This window comes from Clarias gariepinus, chromosome 20 (genome assembly GCF_024256425.1).
Source record: "Clarias gariepinus isolate MV-2021 ecotype Netherlands chromosome 20, CGAR_prim_01v2, whole genome shotgun sequence".
Classification (NCBI taxonomy): domain Eukaryota; kingdom Metazoa; phylum Chordata; class Actinopteri; order Siluriformes; family Clariidae; genus Clarias; species Clarias gariepinus.
The window spans coordinates 18,067,238-18,088,208 of NC_071119.1; the positions used below are offsets into that span (position 1 = coordinate 18,067,238).

The window sequence follows — 20,971 nt, forward strand, 5'->3', positions numbered from 1 at the left end:
AAAAGTTATATAAGTGGAAAGAATAAAGCAAATCTCTTATGTTTATCTGGACTGTCCACCACCTCCATGGTTTATTCTCATCACCTTTTGGCTGCATAGTCCCAGTAAGAATTTAAAACTACTTTCATTCATGTTAATACAGCTAACTGTTGGCCGCCAGCTTCACCAGTTGCTCTTCCTCCAGTAGCGGAGGCATATGTGTTGGCAAAATATTTGTTTAAACAAACAAACAATTCATAATCTAACAATAATAAATAGTGCTTGTGGAAAGCAATCACACTCAAGGTTGGGCTGTCGTACTGAATATCAGCATGTCATATCTCAGCAGTGCTGATATTCAGTACAACAGCACTCCCTCGTGTGTGATATGGCTAAATTCTTGAACTCTCTATAACAAAAAAATCTTGGTGCAATTATAAATTCACTATAAAAGACAATTAACATATGCAATAGATTTTCTTCTTTAACTGATGATGTTTTAGATTTGCAACAATTTAATCTTTACCACGTACAGCATGGTACACAAAGAGTCCACAATATTATTTTTAAAGTGTAAATTTTATTGTTGGACTTATAAAAAGTAATAAACATTTTAAAAAGAATATAACCAATGGCACTGCATTGATTGGTATAATTGTTCCTTGACATCAGTTAAAATGTCCATAATATGCAGCATTACAAAATCAAAAGAAATACTACTTTATGTTAAGAGTCGGATTAAATATTACTTAATTACGCTTTTGCTCAGTGACCCACACATTAAATAGGAATTAGGGAAATAGAGCTAGAAGAAATACAAGATTCCACAGGATTATTAGGTTTAAATAAAAAACATTTAGTAAAAAACAACACATTATTATTATAATTTTTTTTTACTGTAAGCCACTGAACAATCTATTTACTTATTCACAGCTTTTTACGGTAAACACACTTATTAATTTATGTTTTAATGTCAAGATCAGTTTCTTGTTCCCTCAAGACTCTGATTTTCAAAATTCAAACTCGCATTCATTGTCATCTACCCCTTTGTATTTACTTGTTCCAGGATAAAGTCGGATAATTGGTTGATGTCTGTAAGAGCTGGGTAGCACTGTAGAGTCATTGTAATCACACTCTCCTGCCCCGGGAAAATCTGCACTAAATCTTGTTTTAGCCTGAGCGTCTCCTCCGCTGACCTCTCTATCTCTTTTCGCCCCTGATAAGGACTCCTGAGTGAACAATGAGTTTTGCTGATGCCCCCAGGTGTCCTTTCACGGTACTTCAGCACTTCCGTTTGGGCTCTGGGTTGATGGGAGGGTTGGGGGAAATTTGATGGCATGCCGGCAAATGTGTGACTGCCTGGAACAGGGGCCCTGGGTGAAGATAAAGACAGGCATCTACTAATCGTTTCACGATCTGTTTGTAAGTAGGTGTGTTTCTCCATGTTAGATTTTATGTCGAAGTTGAGGGTTAACCCTACATTTGTTTCTATGAAAGTTTACTGTACATCAATCCATGCACAAACCTGGTCTGTGTCCGTAAGAAGTCTTTAATGTGGGGTCCACTTCGGCCTAAAGGATCATCTGGCACCATGAAGAGGTCGCCTGCAAATACGTACTGGAGTAACCTGCAGATACATTATTAAAAATATCTGTTAGAAATAATTAAGGCTGTATATGTTACACAGACATTATTTTACATTTATAGTTGAAATTACAACAAAACCTCTCTTTTTCAAATATAATGCTTGTGAGCACGAAGTGAATTTAACCTGGCATGCGAATAAAACAGAACCAGTTCTGAATAGCAATAATAATAATAATTTAGCCGGAAAAAGGAGGCTTTCTTGCCCCAAGGTTCTCCTGAAGCAGCGGGTGGGTCCTGGGGGCATGAAGGGCTGCAGCTGTGAAGCTGTGGAATTTGAGTCAATAAAGCTCTGGCACATCATTGAGAGGTCTCAAGAAGGAAAGCAGGGCTTGATTCACGCTTTTATGGTGCTGAGCGTTGGAAGGAGCACTCCTGAACCTTGCCCACATGTACTCTGTGGAGGCTCAACCATATTTTTGTCTAAGGTCTTTGAAACAGTTGAGAATCTCCTTTGAGGCAAGAAGCCAGGTAAGAATAAGATTCACTGTTGGGCTGTCACTTCTCTTCGATGTCACATGTTGGATGAGAACAGTGCTGGTGGACTGGCACAACGGGTGGTGGTTCCTATACTTAAAAAAGGGACCAATTATTGGGGGCATCACACTGATCAGTGTCCTTAGAAAAACTTATGCAAAAGTGCTGGAACAGAGGCTTTGACCAATTGGCGAACCTCAGATTCAGAAGGAACAATGTGGGTTCTGTCCTGACCCTGGAACAATGGACCAAGTCTTTACCCTTGCAGGGCTACTAGAGGGAACTGGAAGTTTGCCCATCTAGTGTTTTTATTTTGTGGACTTGGAGTAGACATTTGACCAAATCTCTCAAGATATCTTGAGGGGGTACTGAGGGAGGATGGGGTACTGGGTCCGTTACTAAAAAACATCCGGTTCTTATACAAGTGGAGTGGGTTTGCTCCGATTTTGTTTGTGAATTTTATGGAAAGGATCTCAAAGTGCTGCTGGGCGGAGAAGTGTGTTCAGTTTGGGGACCTTAGAATCACTTCTGAACCTGAGGTTTGACAATTTTGTAGATGATGTTTCTGGTGGCTTTATTACAAGTCTACAAAATATCATTAATTATATCCTGATGTAAACATAACACCCACCCCTAGAGCCACTTATCTCACAAATATTGGGTTTCATAACAGCTCTTAGTCACCTTGTCTTGATGATTTCTCTCCATCCAACAGACTCATCCACAAGGTCTCTCATGTTGTCATTTGTTACAATCACTCCATCTGTCTGCCTTGCAAGTTGAAGCATAAATCTGAAAACATGACGAAGAGAATGTTCAGTAGAGTTATCATAAACATAATAAAAGTGATGTTTTGTACATATGATGATATTGAAAAGTGTCACTGTGAATATTTTTCTAACAGAACAGTACGCAGCTGTAAGAGGACCACCCAAACAAGAGGCAAAAATGAGCCCAGTGATATGTGTAAATACCTGTCATCATAGGAATTTATCCTCTGTCCTTCAACCTCTCTAGATGGGGTAAACGAAAGGAGACCAAGATCCTGCAGTTGTGCCATAAAGTGCTGCTCTTTAAAGGGAAAATGCCATGAATATAGACAAACCAACCAGATAACGTCCCTATGACAACACACAAGCTACATTCTAATTACCTTTTATCTTTGGGTCTTTCTTCTGTCTCCACTGAGGAACAAATGCTGTGATTTTGCGATGACCTTGGTTCCAGAAGTACTCCACAGCCAGAGCAATGCCCCGACAGGAGAAAAATATCCCCAAGCCATGCCTTGTGACAAAGTACGATATAGAATTAATATTTACAATGATACAAAACATAATGGAGTGCAGTATAATCTGCATAATATAGTCTTCTCCTGTTAAATACAGTATATCTCGAATTGGAAGTGGTAGCGCAGTGGTTAAAACGTAAGGCTAGTGATTGGAAAGTTGATCGAACAGACACAGGTTCAAATGCCAGCACTACTAAGCTACCACTGTAGGGCCCGTGAGCAAGGCCCTCAAATGCTCAGATGTATAATGATATAAATGTAAGTCGCTCTGGACAAGGGTAGTTAGGGTAATCTTTTGGGTAGTGACTGGATGTTAAAAAAAAAGTATTTTCGCATATTTCTCACACTTAAATAGTTCAGATCCTCAACACAAAGATTGTTGTTAGTCTTTCAGCTGTTCCTGTCAAGGGGGCGCTACGGCGGACCATCCGATCCGCACAACAACTTGGCACAGGTTTTATGCTGGATGCCCTTTCTGATGCAACCCTCCCATTCACTGAATCAGAAGCTGGGATTTGGGCACTGGTTGGGAATTAAAACCCGGGCCTTTTTATACAGTATATTACACAAAGATAAATACCCCTAGGTAAATACAAAATGCAGTTTTTAAATGATGATTTCATTTATTAAGGGGAAAAAAGTTGTTGCTTTTAATCTAAAAAAGTTATAAAAAGGTGTCCCTTTTGGTGGCACTATTTAAAATGTCGAGGTTTTAAATGTCAAGTTTATCCACACGCTCTTGAGGAATTAAAGGTTGTGTGGGTCCAACTAACACCCCGCCAATGTCCAAAGTGTTTGTGAAAAAGCAAGTGTCCGCTAAACCTGATAACTGGCTGTTATCAAAAATGTTACCAAATGCAATCAAGGGTTTGCGATACTTGGCAATTAGCCTTTCACATCACTGTGGGGGAAGGAGGACTTGCTGGTGTGTTTCAGATCATTGTGCGGCTGCATAACCCAAGTGTACTTGACCTTGAGGTCAAAAACATGGCCGAACATTCTCCTTCAGGATTTTCTGGTAGAGCGTAGAATTCATGGTTCCATCAATCATGGTAAGTCATCCAGGTCTTGATGCTGTAAACCAGTCTCAGACCATCACACTACCACCACCATGTATAACTGTTGATATGATGTTCTTTTTATGAAATGCTGTGTTAGTTTTATGCCAGATATAAGGGGAAGTGCACCTTCCAAAAAGCTTAATGTTTGCCTCATCAGTCCACAGAATATTTCCCCAAATTAATAGGAAATAATCAAGATTTTTTTGGCAAATGTTAAATGAGTGTTTATATTCTCTTTGGTCAGCAGTGGCTTTTGCCTTTGGAACTCTCTTAAATGCCTTTTCACAGCACTGTATGTTAGCTATAGGAGATGTTTGCCCTATTAAGAAGTGACACGCCATATGTTACAATGACCAAAGGACTTTACACAAAAACAGTACATTTAAATGATACACATCTTCAGTACAGTATAATTATACAGAATAAAGGCAATTCTTAGATAAATATTCCCATGCTTATTTATTTCCTGGACTCTAAAGCTGATCAACAGGTTAAATATTTGGTAATATTTAAATCCAAGCATTTGACATTATTTTTACCAATATTGGAGCTCGCGCATATGCAGTCTATTCTAATCCAGGGTAAATGCAATCTGGCAAGGGGTTTACAAAAGTCCTACTGCCCACTCTTCCCTTTAGTTAAACTGATTTTGTATTTTTAAACCCCTCCTGCTCTCCTGCCTTCATTCCCTACTTTTTTTTTTTTTTTTTAAGTTAAATTCTTTATGTACTCTCTTTGCCCTTATTATTTCTTTTCTTACGTCATAGCAACATTGCTCCCATCGATGATGATCTGCCGGAGCCCTGGGTCACCATGGTCATCCTTCAGCTGGAGGACAAAGGGTGTCTCTAATCCTTCCAAGAATCGTTGCTGTCCAGTGATGACTGTGCCTGCTTTGTTTGGTAAAGGCTTATGTTTAGGCTTGTGGAAAGTGGGCTCTACTGGGTTAGAGTTTTCTTCTGAGATTTTGGTGTACAGTGGAGATGGGTAAGTTGGCTGAGGAGGCCCACATACAGAAGGCAGATTGGTATAAAATGGGGGTTGATTTCGTGAAGATAGAAAAATATCTGGCTTACTGCTTGCCAAGTCCTTCTTGTCACGCTCAGTTAAGTGTGCTGGCGTCCTCTGCCCAACATTTGACCTTCCCTGCTCATGTGTCTCCACGTCCTGCTTCTTTTTAGGCACCCCTTCTGAACTTACTCTTTTTTCATTATCAGACTTTCCTATATTTGTCATTCCACTCTTCTCAATAATTCTTGCAGTTTTCTTCTTTTCCTTTAAAGGGCTTTCTTTGTCTCTTCGAACAATGGGTGCATTTCTCCCCTGTTCCTCTATTTCTTCTGTGTTCATGCTGTTGCTTTCTTTCCTAGCACTGGCTTCTCTCATCTCCTTTTTCTGTAGTTCCAGGATCAGCTCATGTGGTTTTAATTCAGGGAGGTTGCTGTAAATCTCAGCCACCTTATCCTCCATGTACCCACAGCTGGCTGCTGCTTTCTTCATCACACCAAGAACAAAATCCTCATTTCTGGCCTTGGGAGCCCCATTCACCTCCTGCTTTATGATCTGAGTCATCGTTTTATCTTGTTCTTGCTGGATCAGGTCAAGAACCTGGGAGGGTTCTCTGGGTCCTGTACGGGCCAAAACTCTGCATACAACCTCATCGTTGAAGCCCATGGCAGTGAAGAATTTAAGCAGGTGCTCGTTTTCTTGTTTGCTTGTGGTGGACAAAAGGTTTTCTCCATGTTGATCTTCAAAATTTGACTCTTCTTCCTCCTCTCTATCAAGAGGCACTCCTTCAGACCACTTTTGAACTATGCTGCCTTTTTTCTTTACATTTGCGCTTGCGGCCATAGGCCTTGGTTCCGTGCCTGGCATGAAACTTCGGAAGAAAGGGGTTGGAGACTCTGTTTGATCATCCTGTTTTCCAGTATCATTGGGTCTATAATCTTCAAAGTTATTAAAAGGTGTCCCATTTTCTCTGTGAAAATTGGTGGCACTATTTAAAATGTCAAGGTTTTGCTTTTCCTTAAATTCTCTTAGCATCAGTCTATCTACACGCTCCTGAGGGGTGAGAGGTTGTGTGGGTCCGACTAACACTACCCCACTGTCCAAAGTGTTTGGATCTAGTCCTGACTGCTTAACTAAGTCCAGAAGAACTTCTTTAACCATCACTGGTAGGACCAACAGTTCTAAGGTGTGACTGTCCTCCAATCTTTCCACCAGGGATTTGAAGGCCAGACGAGAATCCATAGATTCACTTCTTGCCTCTGAGGATCGCGTTTGGCTAGTACTGTACTTGTCTACTAGATCAATGACAAGCGAGTAGGCCTTCACAACAGGCTCGGCCAACCCAGAAATTAGTAGACAACCCACTGAACCCACCTGGGGAAAGTTAAACCAAAGGTAAATGCGTGCACTAATAGTATATACTAATAGTAAATACAAATATTAAATACTAGTATACCCTTCTTATCATACTTACCACTATATGCGCTGAGGTATTTTTAACCAGGCAGTCTATAAACAACCCCTTGGCACCACAGAAAACACAATGAAGGACATGTGGATATTGAACTTCTTTCTGAGCCTCTTGGTTCACAATACCTTTTATAAAAAGCTGAAAAGAAAAAAAATCCAAAAAGACATATAATCAGGAAAAAAAAAGGAAGAAACATTTTTGTTTCAATCCTCATTGATATAGGTATGCAAGGTCTTCAGAAATCCTATGCAGACAAATAATACACAAGCAAATGCTAATCAACAGTCAAGCACTGATAATAAAGCTTGATTTACATTAAGCATTTGTAGCACTGCTAAGTTGGTTGGTGAAGGTCTCTTTAATAAAACAAACCCACCTTTGCTGCTTCAACTTCTTCCTTTCTTCCGTTAAGGTGGAGCCAAATTTGTCCATCCTGAGAAGAATATGAAATATCTTCCCCACCAGTTCTCAAAGTCACACCAAACACTCTCTCCACTGTGGGTTTCAGGGACAGCAGAGGCCCCTGCAACACACCTGGGCAGGTAAACTCATCCTCCACTTGCTGCTGTCCTGCCATCTTATCCCTCCATTCTGGGATGGCTGCCAGGGCCATGGTAAGGTTGAAGTGTCAGAAATAGTCAACGTTTACTTTTCCTCATGTGCTTTTGATTATATGCAGAAGAAAGAAAAAGACAGATATCACAATCATATAACCAACAAGTATAGTTAACGAACAACATCATACCAACAGGGTTAATAATTTGTAGTTCATAGGGGTCATGTGGTAATGTATAGAAATCACAGATATCCTAATTAGAGAAAATAAAAGCATTGGGAAAAGGTCATGTGGTCTGATGAGTCCAGATTTATCCTGTTCCAGAGTGATGGATGCATCAGGGTAAGAAGAGAGACAGATGAAGTAATCTGGGGTTGCTTTATTTTAGGTTTAGCAACGTTATGTGCCCCAAAAACATGAAGTCAGTTGACTACCTGAATATACTTAATATCTATCCAGGGCAGTGGTAGCTCAGTGGCAGGTTTCCCGCCTTGTGGAAACCCCATGAGGTGTGGATGATTCAATGTGGCAACCCCTCAACAGGAGCAGCCAAAAACTCACAACAACATTATAGTTATATACAGTACAGTATCTCATACAGTACAGGTTCTAGCACATTACAGTATTCTGAATTCAGAAACGACATCTAGAATTCTAGACATCTATTCATTTAGAATAGTCTAGCTAGAGACCATGCAGGGCAATGTTGACTACTGTATTTATTCAAATTTTTACCACTGTTATAGGACCTCTGTCAACATTCACATGCGTATTCACACACTATGGACAATAGAGGAACGCTATTTAGTTTAATCTTTATTTCTTTGGACTGTGGGAGGAAACTGGTGTATGCTGAGGAAACACAGGCAGAATATGCAAACACCATTCCAAGGCAGGAATTGAACCCAGACCCTGGAGGTGCAAGTCGACAGCGCTAAACACTAAGCCACCATGTACTGTAACTGTAAACCCTAATGCTCAAAGTAATTAAACATACTGAGTACTGATAACTTAAATAAACACAATTAGTTGTATAATAGACCTTAATGAGTATTTAGAATTTTTTTTATGAGTTTGTAGAAATTACACTTTTAAAGTTAGCTGAACAACTTTAATATTTTAAGAAATACTTAAAGAAAATAACAAAAATAATCCTAGATTTTTATTTAATACCGTAGCCAAATTAACTAGAAATAAGACCACTTCAGAAATCTCCACAACAACATTGTGCAATAGTGAGGACTTTATGAACTTTTCTAATAATAAAATTGCAAATATCATGCAATTGATGCAGATGTTAAACTAACCATGTCAGATCAGAACCTAGAATACTTGAGAGAGAATGAACTAATTTCACTCATCTCCTCTGCAAAATCATCAACCTGTATATTAGATCCTATACCAACACATTTTCCTAAACAGATAGTATTAGCAATAACAGAACCCTTGTTGAGAATAATTAATTCCTTACTCAGCATTAGGTATGTTCCAAAATTTTTTAAATTAGCAGTTAATAAACTGATAAATAAGAAAACTGACCTCGACCCCTGTCAGCTGTCCAATTACAGGCCAATATCAAACCTCCTCTTTATAAGATTCTGGAAAAGATGGTAGCGGAGTACCTATGCTTATATCTATATAGAAATAGCATACATGACCTGTATTAGTCAGGATTTAGGCCTCATCGCAGCACAGAAACAGTACTCATTAAAGTAGTAAATGACCTCCTATTGGCCTCTGATCAGGGATGTGTAACTATGCTTGTGTTACTCGACCTCAGTGCAGCTTTTGACACCATTGATCATAGTATTCTTCTTCACAGATTAGAAAATGTTGTAGGAATTAAGGGTACAGCCCTCTCCTGGCTCAGATCCCATTTGACCATTTGGTATCAGTATGTTAAATGGTTATCACTTAAATGGTGATTTTTCTAGTTTGGTGTTCCACAGGGTTCAGTTTTAGGCTCACTGCTTTTTTCCCTTTACATGCTTCCTCTGGGCAACATAATCCGTAAGCATAGTATTAGTTTTCATTGTTAACGACACACAGTTATATGTCTCAGCAAAACCAGATAAAAAACAGCGTACTAAGGTTGAGCATTGTGTGCAGGACATAAGAGATTGGATGCTAGTTAACTTCCTTCTGCTTAATCCTGATAAGACAGAAGTTCTAGTCATAGGACCTCATACAGCTAGAAGTAAGATTTAAGATCACACTGTAACTTTAGATGGCCTTTCTGTTCCATCAAGTGCAACAGTAAAAAACCTCGGTGTGAGATTCCAGCCTTTCATTTGAAGCTCATGTAGATAATATTACCAGGATAGCATTCTTTCACCTCAGAAATATGGCCAAGATAAGAAATATATTGTTGCTAAATGATGCAGAAAAACTAGTTCATGCTTTTATCACCTCTAGGTTGGACTATTGTAATGCCTTACTGTCAGGTTGTTCAACTAGGGGCATAAACAAGCTTCAGTTAGTCCAGAATGCAGCAGTAAGAATCCTCACTAGAACCAGAAGATACGAGCACATCACACCTATCTTATCTTCACTTCATTGGCTCCCTGTAAAATTTCGCACTGATTTTAAAATACTACTCTTGACATATAAAGCATTAAATGCTCTCACGCCGCAGTACCTGAGCGAACTGCTAGTGTCTTACAAACCGCCACGCCTACTTCGATCAAAGGATGCAGGCTGCTCGTCAGTACTACAGCTGGAGGCAGAGCTTTTTCTTACAAAGCCCCAAAGTTATGGAACAGCCTTCCAAATAGTGTTTGGGACTCAGACACATTCTCAGTGTTTAAGTCCAGGCTAAAAACCTATTTATTTAATCAAGCATTTTTCTTCTTCTTTGTCTTTTGGCTGTTCCCTTTCAGGGGTCGCCACAGCGAATCATTTGCCTCCATCTAACCCTATCCTCTGCATCCTCTTCTCTCACCCCAACTAACTTCATGTCCTCTCTCACTGCATCCATAAATCTCCTCTTTGGTCTTCCTCTAGACCTCCTGTCTGGCAGTTCCAACCTCGGCATCCTTCTACCGATATATTCACAATCTCTCCTCTGAACATGTCCAAACCACCTCAATCTGGCCTTTCTGACTTTATCTCCAAAACATCTAACGTGGTTTGTCCCTCTGATAAACTCATTCTTGATCCTATCCATCCTTGTCACTCCTAAAGAGAACCTCAACATCTTCAGCTCAGCTACCTCCAACTCTGCCTCCTGTCTTTTCTTCAGTGCCGCTGTCTCTAAGCCATAGAGCATCACTGGTCTCACCACTGTCCTGTACACCTTTCCTTTCATTCTCGCTGATACTCTTTTATTGCACAACACACCTGCCACTTTTCTCCACACATTCCAACCTGCCTGTACCCGCCTCTTCACCTCCTTTGAACACTCTCCGTTGCTCTGGACCGTTGACCCTAAGTACTTAAAATCCTGCACCTTCTTTACCTCTGCTCCCTGTAGCCTCACCGATCCTCCTGGACTCCATATTAACATCAATTAACATCAATTGTTATAGCTAAACTGGCTGCCATCTAACACACAGTATGAATGCAGTTCAATTCCTGCTTTCTGCTTCACCCAAATGATCCTCATTTCCCTGTTCCCTGTTGGGTTCCCTGTTGAGTCTGGTTCCTTTTAAGGTTTCTTCCTAGTACCATCTCAGGGAGTTTTTCCTTGCCACTGTCGCCCTTGGCTTGCTCACCATCTGACCATTTTGATTCATACACATTCACATTCCATACAAACTTTTAATTGTGTAAAGCTGCTTTTCGACAATGACAATTGTTAAAAGCGCTATACAAATAAAATTGAATTGAATTGAATAGATTGTTCTGTCTTTGCATGATGCTGTAAGTATAATCTTTACAAATCTGGGGACCCTAAAGTTAATGTTTTTGATTTAAGTCATCTGATTGTCGACAGTTTGGTGCTCTCTAGAGTTATGAATAAAATGTTTTTAGATTCGCACGGAAGAAAACGTAAGCTCCACTTTTTGCGACCTACTGTTTAGTTGGTTGGAAAGCAAGATTTCTTGTAATTGGCAAATATCAATTTTTAATTTAAACTGACTACTTTACTAGCATAAATTGTTTAGTTTTTGAAATTGTCAGGTTTACAACTCCGTGGTTTGAATATAAATCCTGAATTCCTAGTAGTTTTAGTTTTAGTATTAATATTCATAGATTTAGTACTTTCAGACTTAACTGAGGAAAAATAAAGAAAATTACTTATTGGATTTGTAACAGGGCACTGGTGGCTCAGTGGTAGGTGCTTCGCCTGCCACATGAAAGGCCCGGGTTCGATTCTCAGCCACTGGATGAAGTGCCTGTCTGAAGCCTAGATAAAATGGAAGAGCTGCTTCATGAAGGACATCTGGTGTAAAGCCTGTGCCAAGCTTTTGTGCAGACCGGATGGTCCACTGGGCGACCCATTGCCGGGAGCAGGTGAAAGACCAACAACAATTTCTTTGATTTGCAACAACTTAAAAAAATTATAATTACTATTAAATACTATGAGTTAGGCTACTCATTAATGCAAATAAAGAATGATTAATATGAATGAGTAAAACAAACTCAAAAACTGATAGTTCTGTTTACTTAAAATTAAAAAAATGTCATTACTCAAAAAATTTGGGTTTACAGTGTATCTGTTAGGTAAACAAACTGAAAAAACAAACAAACGCAGGACCAGGGATAAAGTGTTATAGAGCAACAACACCTGACCTGACACCTACTAGCTCTCGACTAAAAACGTTGATAACTAATAACGTAGCTAACGACTTATATCTCATAATTATTGCTGTTACATCACCTCTGCAGTGTCATAAACACTATTATGTTCCAGTTGATCTATTATTTAGTGTATAAATGAGCAGTATTTTTGCTTACATACATAATAGGAAATAGAAAGCTAGGCCTGCTACATTATCAGAAATATGACTCACATTTTATCAAAGTTTGATTTCTATAATATTTTACACAAGTAACAATAAAAAACAATTAAAATTTTTAGATTTTTTTTCTTTTAAATAATGTGATTGTCAATTACTGATTTATGTGTCAATGCAAAAAATAGAATGTTATAGACATTGCTATGGTATTACTCTACGTTATATGTATGTAAAATCAAATAATTGTTTATATATTTTAAATAATCAAACAATTCTTATTATTTTTCGTGATTAAAGCAGGTTTACCATGGCCACTTCAGGAGTTTAAACCGCACCCTTCACCTTTTAGATTCCAATTTTGAGTTTCGATTGCAGCATACTGTATCTGGAATCTGTCTTCCGGAATAATTTATATCCAAAAGTTCAGAGTTTATCTCGCATCGATGTTGTCGTGTCTATCATCAGTCATAAAAAATGCTTATAGTGAATAAAATAATCATCGTTTTGTTGTACAATTCCCTGATTAAATGCGTTTAAACCACGGTCCTCACTGTGAGCGCAGCTTGTTGTTGATAAACTGAAACTTGGGGAAACACGCAGAAGGCGTGCAGTAGTAACGTAACTACCGTAATACACAGAGATGACGATGCCTCGATTTGAGTCTTCATACAATAACCTTTACAGTTTATTACACTTTAAGTCTCTTACAGTTTTACTGAGTTATAACCACGCACAGATAAAATTATTATTTTTTTCTTCAGCGAAAAATCATATTAAGGTCGTGTTGTAAATGTAACGCGCGTATATTGTGCATAGTTTATGCGGGAAATTCCACTGACGTCATGATAAAATTTCCGTTTTAGGTTAACAGAAAAGGCACGAGCGATAACTTATTTGAAAGATGACGCGTTAAACCTAAAAACTGGTTACTGTGTTATTATTATTATTACTATTATTATTATTTGTTTTATTCAACGGACATGTTTCTGTTTTTCAAAACAACAACAACTTTGTAACAACTGCCGTCTGTCTTTATGCTTTTAATCACTGTGAAAACATTGTACTCTTATGTTGTTGAAATGTGAAAACACTCGTGGTCATGTTCAGCAGACGTGTTTATATCGCCCCCTAAAGACCATTTTGCGCCACCGCCTGCTTGAAGCTTCTCTTCCCTCTCCTCTCCTCCTATACGGAAGTGAAAGAAAAGGACATAGGGTTTGGTGTGTGTTTTGTTGCGCGTCGCCATTTCAGTATGTCACATTTCAGGAGCACTTCAGGATCTCCTGTGCTTTGAGTTTTTGCAAACAGCTTCGCGTGCCAGTTTAGGGTTAATTCTCACCTACCTGACGTAGGGTAAGTTAAACTTGTTCAACTATGTTGGCCATACAGTATGTAACTCAGAGTTGACCTAATTTCAATCTAGTTGAGTTTTAACTTCTGGTGTAGAAATGGATGAAGGGAACTGTAACGCCTGGTCTTTTCAGGGGAAAGTATATAGCTTCTAGAAATCACTAGAAAAAGAAATCATTGCATGACGTCACGGGTCAAGTTGCATCATCATGGCTATTTGCATATCAAAGCATGAACCTGTTACAAGACAAACTAAAATTGTCTCATTTGACACAGTGAAGCATTATTTAGTGTCGGCATTGTAATGTGTGCCGCGGTGTTTTGATTTCGTGCTGAACTCACACACGCTTCCTGATTTTTGGTGTAGGAACTGCGATTTGATGAAACACGTTCCAGAATTTTTCTAGTTGGAATTGTTACACCTTTCACATACACAAATCATTACATTGGACTAGACGAGACAAGCCTGGAATGGAATAGGTTTATCAGGATTGACAATTATTATCTATCTGTTTTAGATAACAACAATTAGTGGTGTAGTGGTTAGCACTGTGGCTTTGCAACTCCGGGGTCGGGGATCGATTCTTGCCTTGGGTCTGTGTGCATGGTTTGCATGTTCCTTCCGCCTGTGCTTGGTGGGTTTCCTCCGGGTACTATGGTTTCCTTCCACAGTCCAAAGACATGCAGGTTGGGTTAATTGGCGTTCTCACATTGCCTGTAATGTTTGAATGAATAAATGACAATTGGGCGTCGAGCTGGCAACCCGACCAGTTAAGAAACTGCCACAGAAATGATGGATAGATCTCCAGTAGCCAGTGTGCTGTATGTGCACGTGAATGGACTGAAATTACTCACTTACTCACCTACCGTCCATACCTCTTAATCCTGTATTTGACAGAAGCATTTCATTCAGGGTCGCGTGCGGCCTGGAGCCTATCGCAGGAGACTTATGGCTTGAGTCTGGACAGGGTGCCAATCCATTGCAGGGTACACGCACATATACACACATGGGCAATTTGGGAATTTCCGTTAGTGTTTGGCGGATCTGGACACGGGCGGAACTGGGAGTAACCTCTAATACCTCTAATGCACAATAAAGTTTGTCAATTATTTACATATTTGTTTCTTTTTTCAAATAAGTTTGAGGTGATCAATGAATATAAGTGAACATCCTCTAAATGAGGACAACATTTCTAAAGTTGCGACACTACAAAATCACCTTTTTAAAACTCTTTTTTTTTTTGTTCCTCAGTAAAGATTCATGGACTTGTTTACCTGCTCTCCGCCTCCTTTGGTTCATGATGATTGTCTGGAATCCTGGAAGCAGATTGACGCTGGTGGATTTGGAGTGATTTATAAAGCACAACATAAAAAATGGCAGATGGACGTCGCCATAAAGTTATTACATTATAACGATGGGTAAATATATACAGTATGTGTATCATGCCTATGTCATTTCTTTCTAGATAATCCAGGTAATTGCATTAATTATTCTTACTCACAAAATTAATTCTGGATTTGACATATTTTTCTGTGTACTTACAATACAGATTATTCTTTTAAATTACTCTGACTGTAGATCTACAGTCCAGTCCATGAAAATACATCTCCACTTTTTTTCATTGTCTCCTCCATTTTCCTGCCTAGCTCTCACACGGATCTCCTCCGAGAGGCAGACTTGATGCGTCGTGGTGAGAACCCCAACGTGTTGAAAATTCAGGGTGTTTACAAAGGTCGAGCTTTAGGAGGCAGATCGGCAATTCAGATGGGTTTAGTCATGGAATACATGGAAAGAGGCTCCCTGGCGGACCTCCAGCTGGCTCTGGACACACCTCCGCCTTGGCCGCTCGCCTTCCGCATCATTTACCAGATTGCCCTGGGAATGAACTTCCTCCACCAGTTGAGTCCACCTCTTCTGCACCTTGACCTGAAACCCAGCAATGTGCTACTGGATGATAGTCTCAATGCCAAGGTCAGACACATGATAAAAACACTAACCGATGGCTAATGAGCAAATGGTTAAGAAGAAAAAAATTTTTTGGAGTCCCTTTGTTTATCTGTCTTGTTCACTTCAGCTCACAGATTTTGGTCTGGCCAAAATAGCTAAAAGTTCTTCTAAAAGGATTGACAAGGATGACGAGGGGGCAGCTGGGACCACAAGCTACATGCCCCCAGAAGCATTTCATCCTTCTAAATACGTCCCTGCGTTTTCTTCAGATGTTTACAGGTAAGAAAAACAATGCAGTGAAATTATCATAATTAATCATGGTATGGTTATGCATTCAATGCATTTTATATTAATTTTTATTTCTCAAACTTTTTGTTTTAGCTACGGTATACTGTTGTGGTCTGTTGTCACTGGAAAGCAGCCGTACCACAGTGAGTCTCCAATACTCCAAAATCATTTTTACAGTATACACATTACGATTCTTAATACTTTACTCTCTCTCTCTTTATGTCCACCAGTTATGCCAAACCTCTCAAGTTTGGTGCGGTTTCGTGTCCGAGAAGGTGACAGGCCCGATTTGATGTCTATAGACAGCAGCCTGGCAAATGGACTGGAGGACCTAATTGACCTGATGACGCGCTGTTGGGACTCTGATCCCAAATCAAGACCCATATTTATGGGTGAGCTTTATGCTATAGTGTGAGCCACTGGTGTTTCATCTCGATCACCATTTTGTACTACAAGGCTTGCTGTCATATAGAATCTATAGCACATTTGATCAAGAAATAAACTTTTCCATTGAATCCAGGACAAAAAGGTTTAAAATGCACATTTAACTCTTTGTATTTAGTCCTTCTGTTAAATTTGATGTAGAAATTTACAGCATTAACTTGAGTGTGTTTCTGAATTATGGTTTTATTTGAAAGCAGATTCATGTAGCATTTATTTACGTTCATGCATCCTAACATATAGCTTAATAACACGTTCATATTTAGTTCTTTATTTTAGAGCTTTCTTAGTATTGATTTCATCAATTGATTTTTTTAATCTTATTACCAGAGTGTATCAGGATCACAAAGGATGTGTATGAGTTGCACAAGCAAGACGTGCCCGATGCCGTCTGCAAAGTTCTGAAACGCCTGGTACAAAACTTTGCCATTTCAGTTTAATCACTATATTGCAAGATTCTTTTTAATCACCAACTTTTTATTGTCTTTTGTATGTTTACTAGATACAGCATAATAGATATTTTTATTTAGATATTGTATTTAATTCCTTTCATTTCTTCCCTGTAGGACAATAAAGTCAAAAACAGTTCCAGTTCACCCTATACCAACCCTCCAACAAAAAGTGATACGACTTATTAAATACCTTCATCTCTTTATGTATCTACTGTAGCATTTACTGTACTGTATTCGAAAAACAATTTGTTGCATGCTTTGCAATTCCTTATAGCCATATTTAGAGTTATATTAAATTGAAACGTGATATTATTGGAATTTATTTCTTGCCTGGCCAAAAAAACAAAATATTATATATTTAAGAAAATTATATTTCTTGATTATAGCCAAGCCTCTTTTTCAATTTGAGTCCTGGAATATGCTCGCGCCACCAAGGAATGAAAAAAGTTAATATGATATCCTGGTCATTCAGGTTGTCAGCTGACTTCATAGGGTCAGTTTGAACTTACATGACGTTTGTCTATTGCCCAAATCATCTTAGTTTTTTTTTATTTGCATGATTCCGGCCCTTCTGAAACAGAGTTGTTTTTTTGGCCAGACAGTGCATGAATCCTACATTTAAAAAAAAGTCTAATTACGTTTCATTAATTCAATATTTTCGTTTTTCCCTCTTACAGTAGGAATAAAACAACACAATGATTCCACTGTGAAGAGTCCCATGCAGGTATTCCTCTCAAACAGCTTTATGTGTTTAACAAAATTCTTAATTAAAGAAAGCTATTTTATTCCGTGCCTAATTGAAAACGGTCTGTTTTAGGAAATGGGTCCTTTACCTAAAGCAAATGGAGCAGGTAATGTGAACTAGGCTACTGTTTGCAGACAACAAATGCACATTGTGGTAAATTATGTCTAAACGGCTGCCAGATTTTCTCTAGATTTGCATAGTAGAGCTTAGGGCTGTGCAATTAATCGAATTTCGATTTCGATTTCCAGCTCAGAAAGGCACAAAAAAATAACAGATGCCGTTGCATACTTTTTAGCCAAAGACATGTGCCCTATTAGCACGGTTGAGAATGAAGGGTTCAGGAAAATTATAAATACTCTGGACAAGCGTTATGCTTTGCTTTCTCGACACCAATAATCATTTTTATTTATAATAATTTATATTTATTATTTATTACACCAATAATAATTTATTATTTATAATTTATTTATAATTTTATTTAATAATTATATTTGATTTATTACTTTTTTTAAAAGATTGTGCAAGTACACTAGATTGTTGATCTTGTTTGCCTTTATCTGTTTTATCTGTCTTAATCTGTTTTAAGGAGAATTCACTGTTTTGTTCAATAAATGCAACATATTTCCAAAGTCAATGAGTCATTCTGTAAAATAATTGTGATTTCAATCATGACCAAAATAATCGCGTCTATGATTTTTTAGATAATCGAGCAGCCCTAGTAGAGCTGGCCCTTGTCTTTGGGGACAGTGCTCCAAAACTTTAAAAGAATATGATTTATGGATCTGTGCCATAGCAAAGGTATAACACCCAAATGTGGCACAGACTTATAAGTGGTAGTTTCAAATAGATGGCATGATTACATTTGTTGTAACAGTTCTGTAATTTTATATAGCATTTTATAAATGCAGCATGAACTTTCTTAAAGTCTGCACTATAGTCTGGATATATTTGCCCGGACTAATTCAGTGTTGGATTTTACTGTAGTCTGACTGAGACTTTTTAATCAACTTAAGAGTTATATTCTTGTTATTTTTTGCTTTTGTCCTCATGAGCAGGGTCATTTGCTCATTCAAATTCTTCAGCATTACCAGGATTGCATTGTAAACCAGCTGCAAGAGCTCCACCTCCCAATACGCAGGTTTGGAAAGAAATCTTACTGACATATAATGTAAATTCAGTTATCTATTTATTCATTTACTTTTGCTATCATTTCTTTTTATCTCTTTGTCCAGCGGCAATACTCAGCACCAGGTAAGCATTTCTCCAACATGTTACTTGTGAAGTGACAAGAGATAGATTTTAAAACCACTACTTCTCTAGATATAAAGAGGAACCAAACACAGCATGCTAAAAAATTACAGACTTCCTTTTTTTTTTTAACTCTTTCCTTCCTCCCAGGCGGGGTAACCATCAGCTTATCCAACGTCACAGGAGTACAGATTGGCAATAACAACTTTATGAACTTGCAAGGAGCGAGACAGCGCCAGAGACACCCAACAGCACCCTCAGGCACATCTTCCAAACGTCGAGAGAAGCCCCCTAGTACCAAACCCTGAAATTGTTTTCAATTAGTTTTTTTTTGGTTGTCTTATCCAGTGTATTAATGTTCTCAAATAATTATGAGCCAAGGATCAAGGAGCCAAGGTGGTAAAGTTGGCTCCTTGCTCATTCTATCATCCGGTGATCTCTAGTTTGCTTACCGGGTGATGCTGTAGTCTCTCGCTGCTGGAGGCCTGGAAAGAGCTGATTGGCCAAGCTCTCTCAGAGGGGAGGGATGAAAGGTACTTCTCACATCAATCACTGCACTTTTTCCTGATAATCCTTTGCCCAGTGTTGTTTGTCGATTATAAAGGCATGTTGCAAATATGTAATTTGGTGGAAGTTCCATGTTCTGTTTTTCATTATTTTTAATGGTTTTAATTCCTATGATACAAATGTATGTGGCGTCTTGTACAGGATTATTATCCCATCTGCGTTGTGTTTATGTCTGGTGCCTTGCTTCAGGATCAGTTATGGATCCACTGTAAATATCGTCCGAACTGTTTCATTGTATTATGATACTGCTGCTATGGTACTGTACGTTTCGAAGAGTTATGATGCCTATCAGAATGTGTTAGAATCTAATACCTATTCCCAATTCTCATCTCTTTTTGTCAAAAAAAGTTTGGACCTATTTCTTTGAATTCTCTTCATGTCTCTGAACTATTGTTATCCTTCCTTGGACTCCTTGCTGTTTTGCATTTATACTTTTTTCCTGGCAAAGCATCAAAGTAAAAATGTTTTTTTCCCCCTATATTGCCACTTTCTTGTCTGCTCTGCAATAGGGTTTCTAATGTGCATGGTACAGTAGCTCAGGGGTATAACACTTCTTTCAGCACACCATGTGCCTGGGGTTGATCCTCAGTGTAGCTGACACTTAACTATGCAAAATATACTCTGATCAGCCATAACACGTACTGGTTACATATTATATACCACCAAAGTGGTGACAGGCTCATGTGCACCCAAGACTAGCAGGTCTGGTTTGATCCCACAAAGAAGCAAATGTAGCACAAACTGCTGAAAAAAGGGTCAATGTTGGCGGCACAGTGGCATAGTTCAATGCCGTTCACCTGGCCGCAAAACTCCCCGGATTTCAATCATGTTAAGCACCCATGAGATGCACCAGACAAGGTTCTACAAGAAGGTTCTGCTGTCAATGTCTGGTGCCAGACACCACAACAGACTCCCAGAGGCCCCATGTTGCCACACCCCAAGGGGCCAGAGCTGCCCAGGCAGCACAAGAGGAACCCAAAGCATAAGTGGTTTTAATGTTAACAGGATTGGCTTTTTCTTTTAATGTCATGAAATGTCCACAAAACAAGTTTTCTTAAAAGCTACTTATTCTCTTGTTCTCTTATTTTTAAATAAGACAAACCAAAAATTGAAGTTAACAAGAAAAACTAAACTCCTCTGTACTAAAATACTTCCGCATTATGAGAAGTACATTATGTGCAGCACATGCCATACAAATCCTCGTCAATGAGCTGAGCAATGTTAAAATGAAAGTATGAATATAAACATATCATTTACGTGAATGCTGCAACCACTCTACTGTAAGTGCTGCTGTGAGAAAATGATTGAATGTCATGTGACTGGAGGATTCAACAGTGCTGTGGTATAAGAATTTGGAAGTGTATGAAAAGTGCCCTCTTTAGAACAAATCCCCCACAGTGCCATGGAACTTTGATACCAATAAACAATGACAGCATGCATGGTGTAATCAGCAGGATTCTGGCAACCACAAATAACTCCGCCAACACCTCCATCTGTCACCGGAATTTCATGGATGTGGAATCACAGGACCAGCATCATCCCTGCGT

At 38.8% G+C, this 20,971-nt stretch overlaps 2 protein-coding genes across 5 annotated transcripts; one reads left to right on the forward strand and one right to left on the reverse strand.

The window, feature by feature from the left end:
* Nucleotides 1-539: 539 nt before the first annotated feature.
* khnyn (KH and NYN domain containing) lies at nucleotides 540-13,087 on the reverse strand. Of its 4 annotated transcripts, none has more exons than XM_053479636.1 (10): nucleotides 12,728-13,087; nucleotides 11,724-11,832; nucleotides 7,305-7,590; nucleotides 6,932-7,066; nucleotides 5,210-6,831; nucleotides 3,254-3,384; nucleotides 3,075-3,171; nucleotides 2,785-2,892; nucleotides 1,505-1,606; nucleotides 540-1,352 (listed from the first exon to the last, which is right to left on the reverse strand). In XM_053479636.1, the coding sequence occupies exons 3-10, from the start codon at nucleotides 7,539-7,541 to the stop codon at nucleotides 1,019-1,021; spliced, it is 2,766 nt and encodes a 921-aa protein (XP_053335611.1). In that variant the 5' UTR covers nucleotides 7,542-7,590; nucleotides 11,724-11,832; nucleotides 12,728-13,087; the 3' UTR covers nucleotides 540-1,018. The 4 variants fall into 4 exon arrangements, with proteins under 4 accessions (XP_053335611.1, XP_053335609.1, XP_053335610.1 ...); XM_053479634.1 differs by having other exon boundaries at nucleotides 12,692-13,087; XM_053479635.1 differs by lacking the exon at nucleotides 11,724-11,832.
* A 282-nt stretch (nucleotides 13,088-13,369) lies between these two features.
* On the forward strand, nucleotides 13,370-19,902 carry ripk3 (receptor-interacting serine-threonine kinase 3). Its single transcript, XM_053479637.1, has 13 exons — nucleotides 13,370-13,738; nucleotides 14,988-15,154; nucleotides 15,383-15,707; nucleotides 15,811-15,962; nucleotides 16,065-16,114; nucleotides 16,202-16,363; nucleotides 16,743-16,825; nucleotides 16,979-17,033; nucleotides 17,542-17,588; nucleotides 17,682-17,715; nucleotides 18,665-18,747; nucleotides 18,842-18,860; nucleotides 19,008-19,902. Exons 2-13 carry the CDS (start codon nucleotides 14,997-14,999, stop codon nucleotides 19,163-19,165), a joined length of 1,326 nt encoding a protein of 441 aa, XP_053335612.1. The 5' UTR covers nucleotides 13,370-13,738; nucleotides 14,988-14,996; the 3' UTR covers nucleotides 19,166-19,902.
* The last annotated feature ends 1,069 nt before the right edge of the window (nucleotides 19,903-20,971 follow it).

Bases quoted from the DNA above. Each gene is read 5' to 3' on its own strand.
- ripk3 (XM_053479637.1), top strand. From the start codon at position 14,997: ATGGACTTGTTTACCTGCTCTCCGCCTCCTTTGGTTCATGATGATTGT. The intron at 15,963-16,064 runs GTAAGAAAAACA...TTTTTGTTTTAG, and splicing joins TTTTCTTCAGATGTTTACAG to CTACGGTATACTGTTGTGGT. The intron at 16,115-16,201 runs GTGAGTCTCCAA...TATGTCCACCAG, and splicing joins TGGAAAGCAGCCGTACCACA to TTATGCCAAACCTCTCAAGT.
- khnyn (XM_053479635.1), bottom strand. From the start codon at position 7,541: ATGGCCCTGGCAGCCATCCCAGAATGGAGGGATAAGATGGCAGGACAG. The intron at 3,172-3,253 runs GTAATTAGAATG...TTCCCTTTAAAG, and splicing joins GAAAGACCCAAAGATAAAAG to AGCAGCACTTTATGGCACAA. The intron at 2,893-3,074 runs GTATTTACACAT...TCATGTTTTCAG, and splicing joins ATAAATTCCTATGATGACAG to ATTTATGCTTCAACTTGCAA.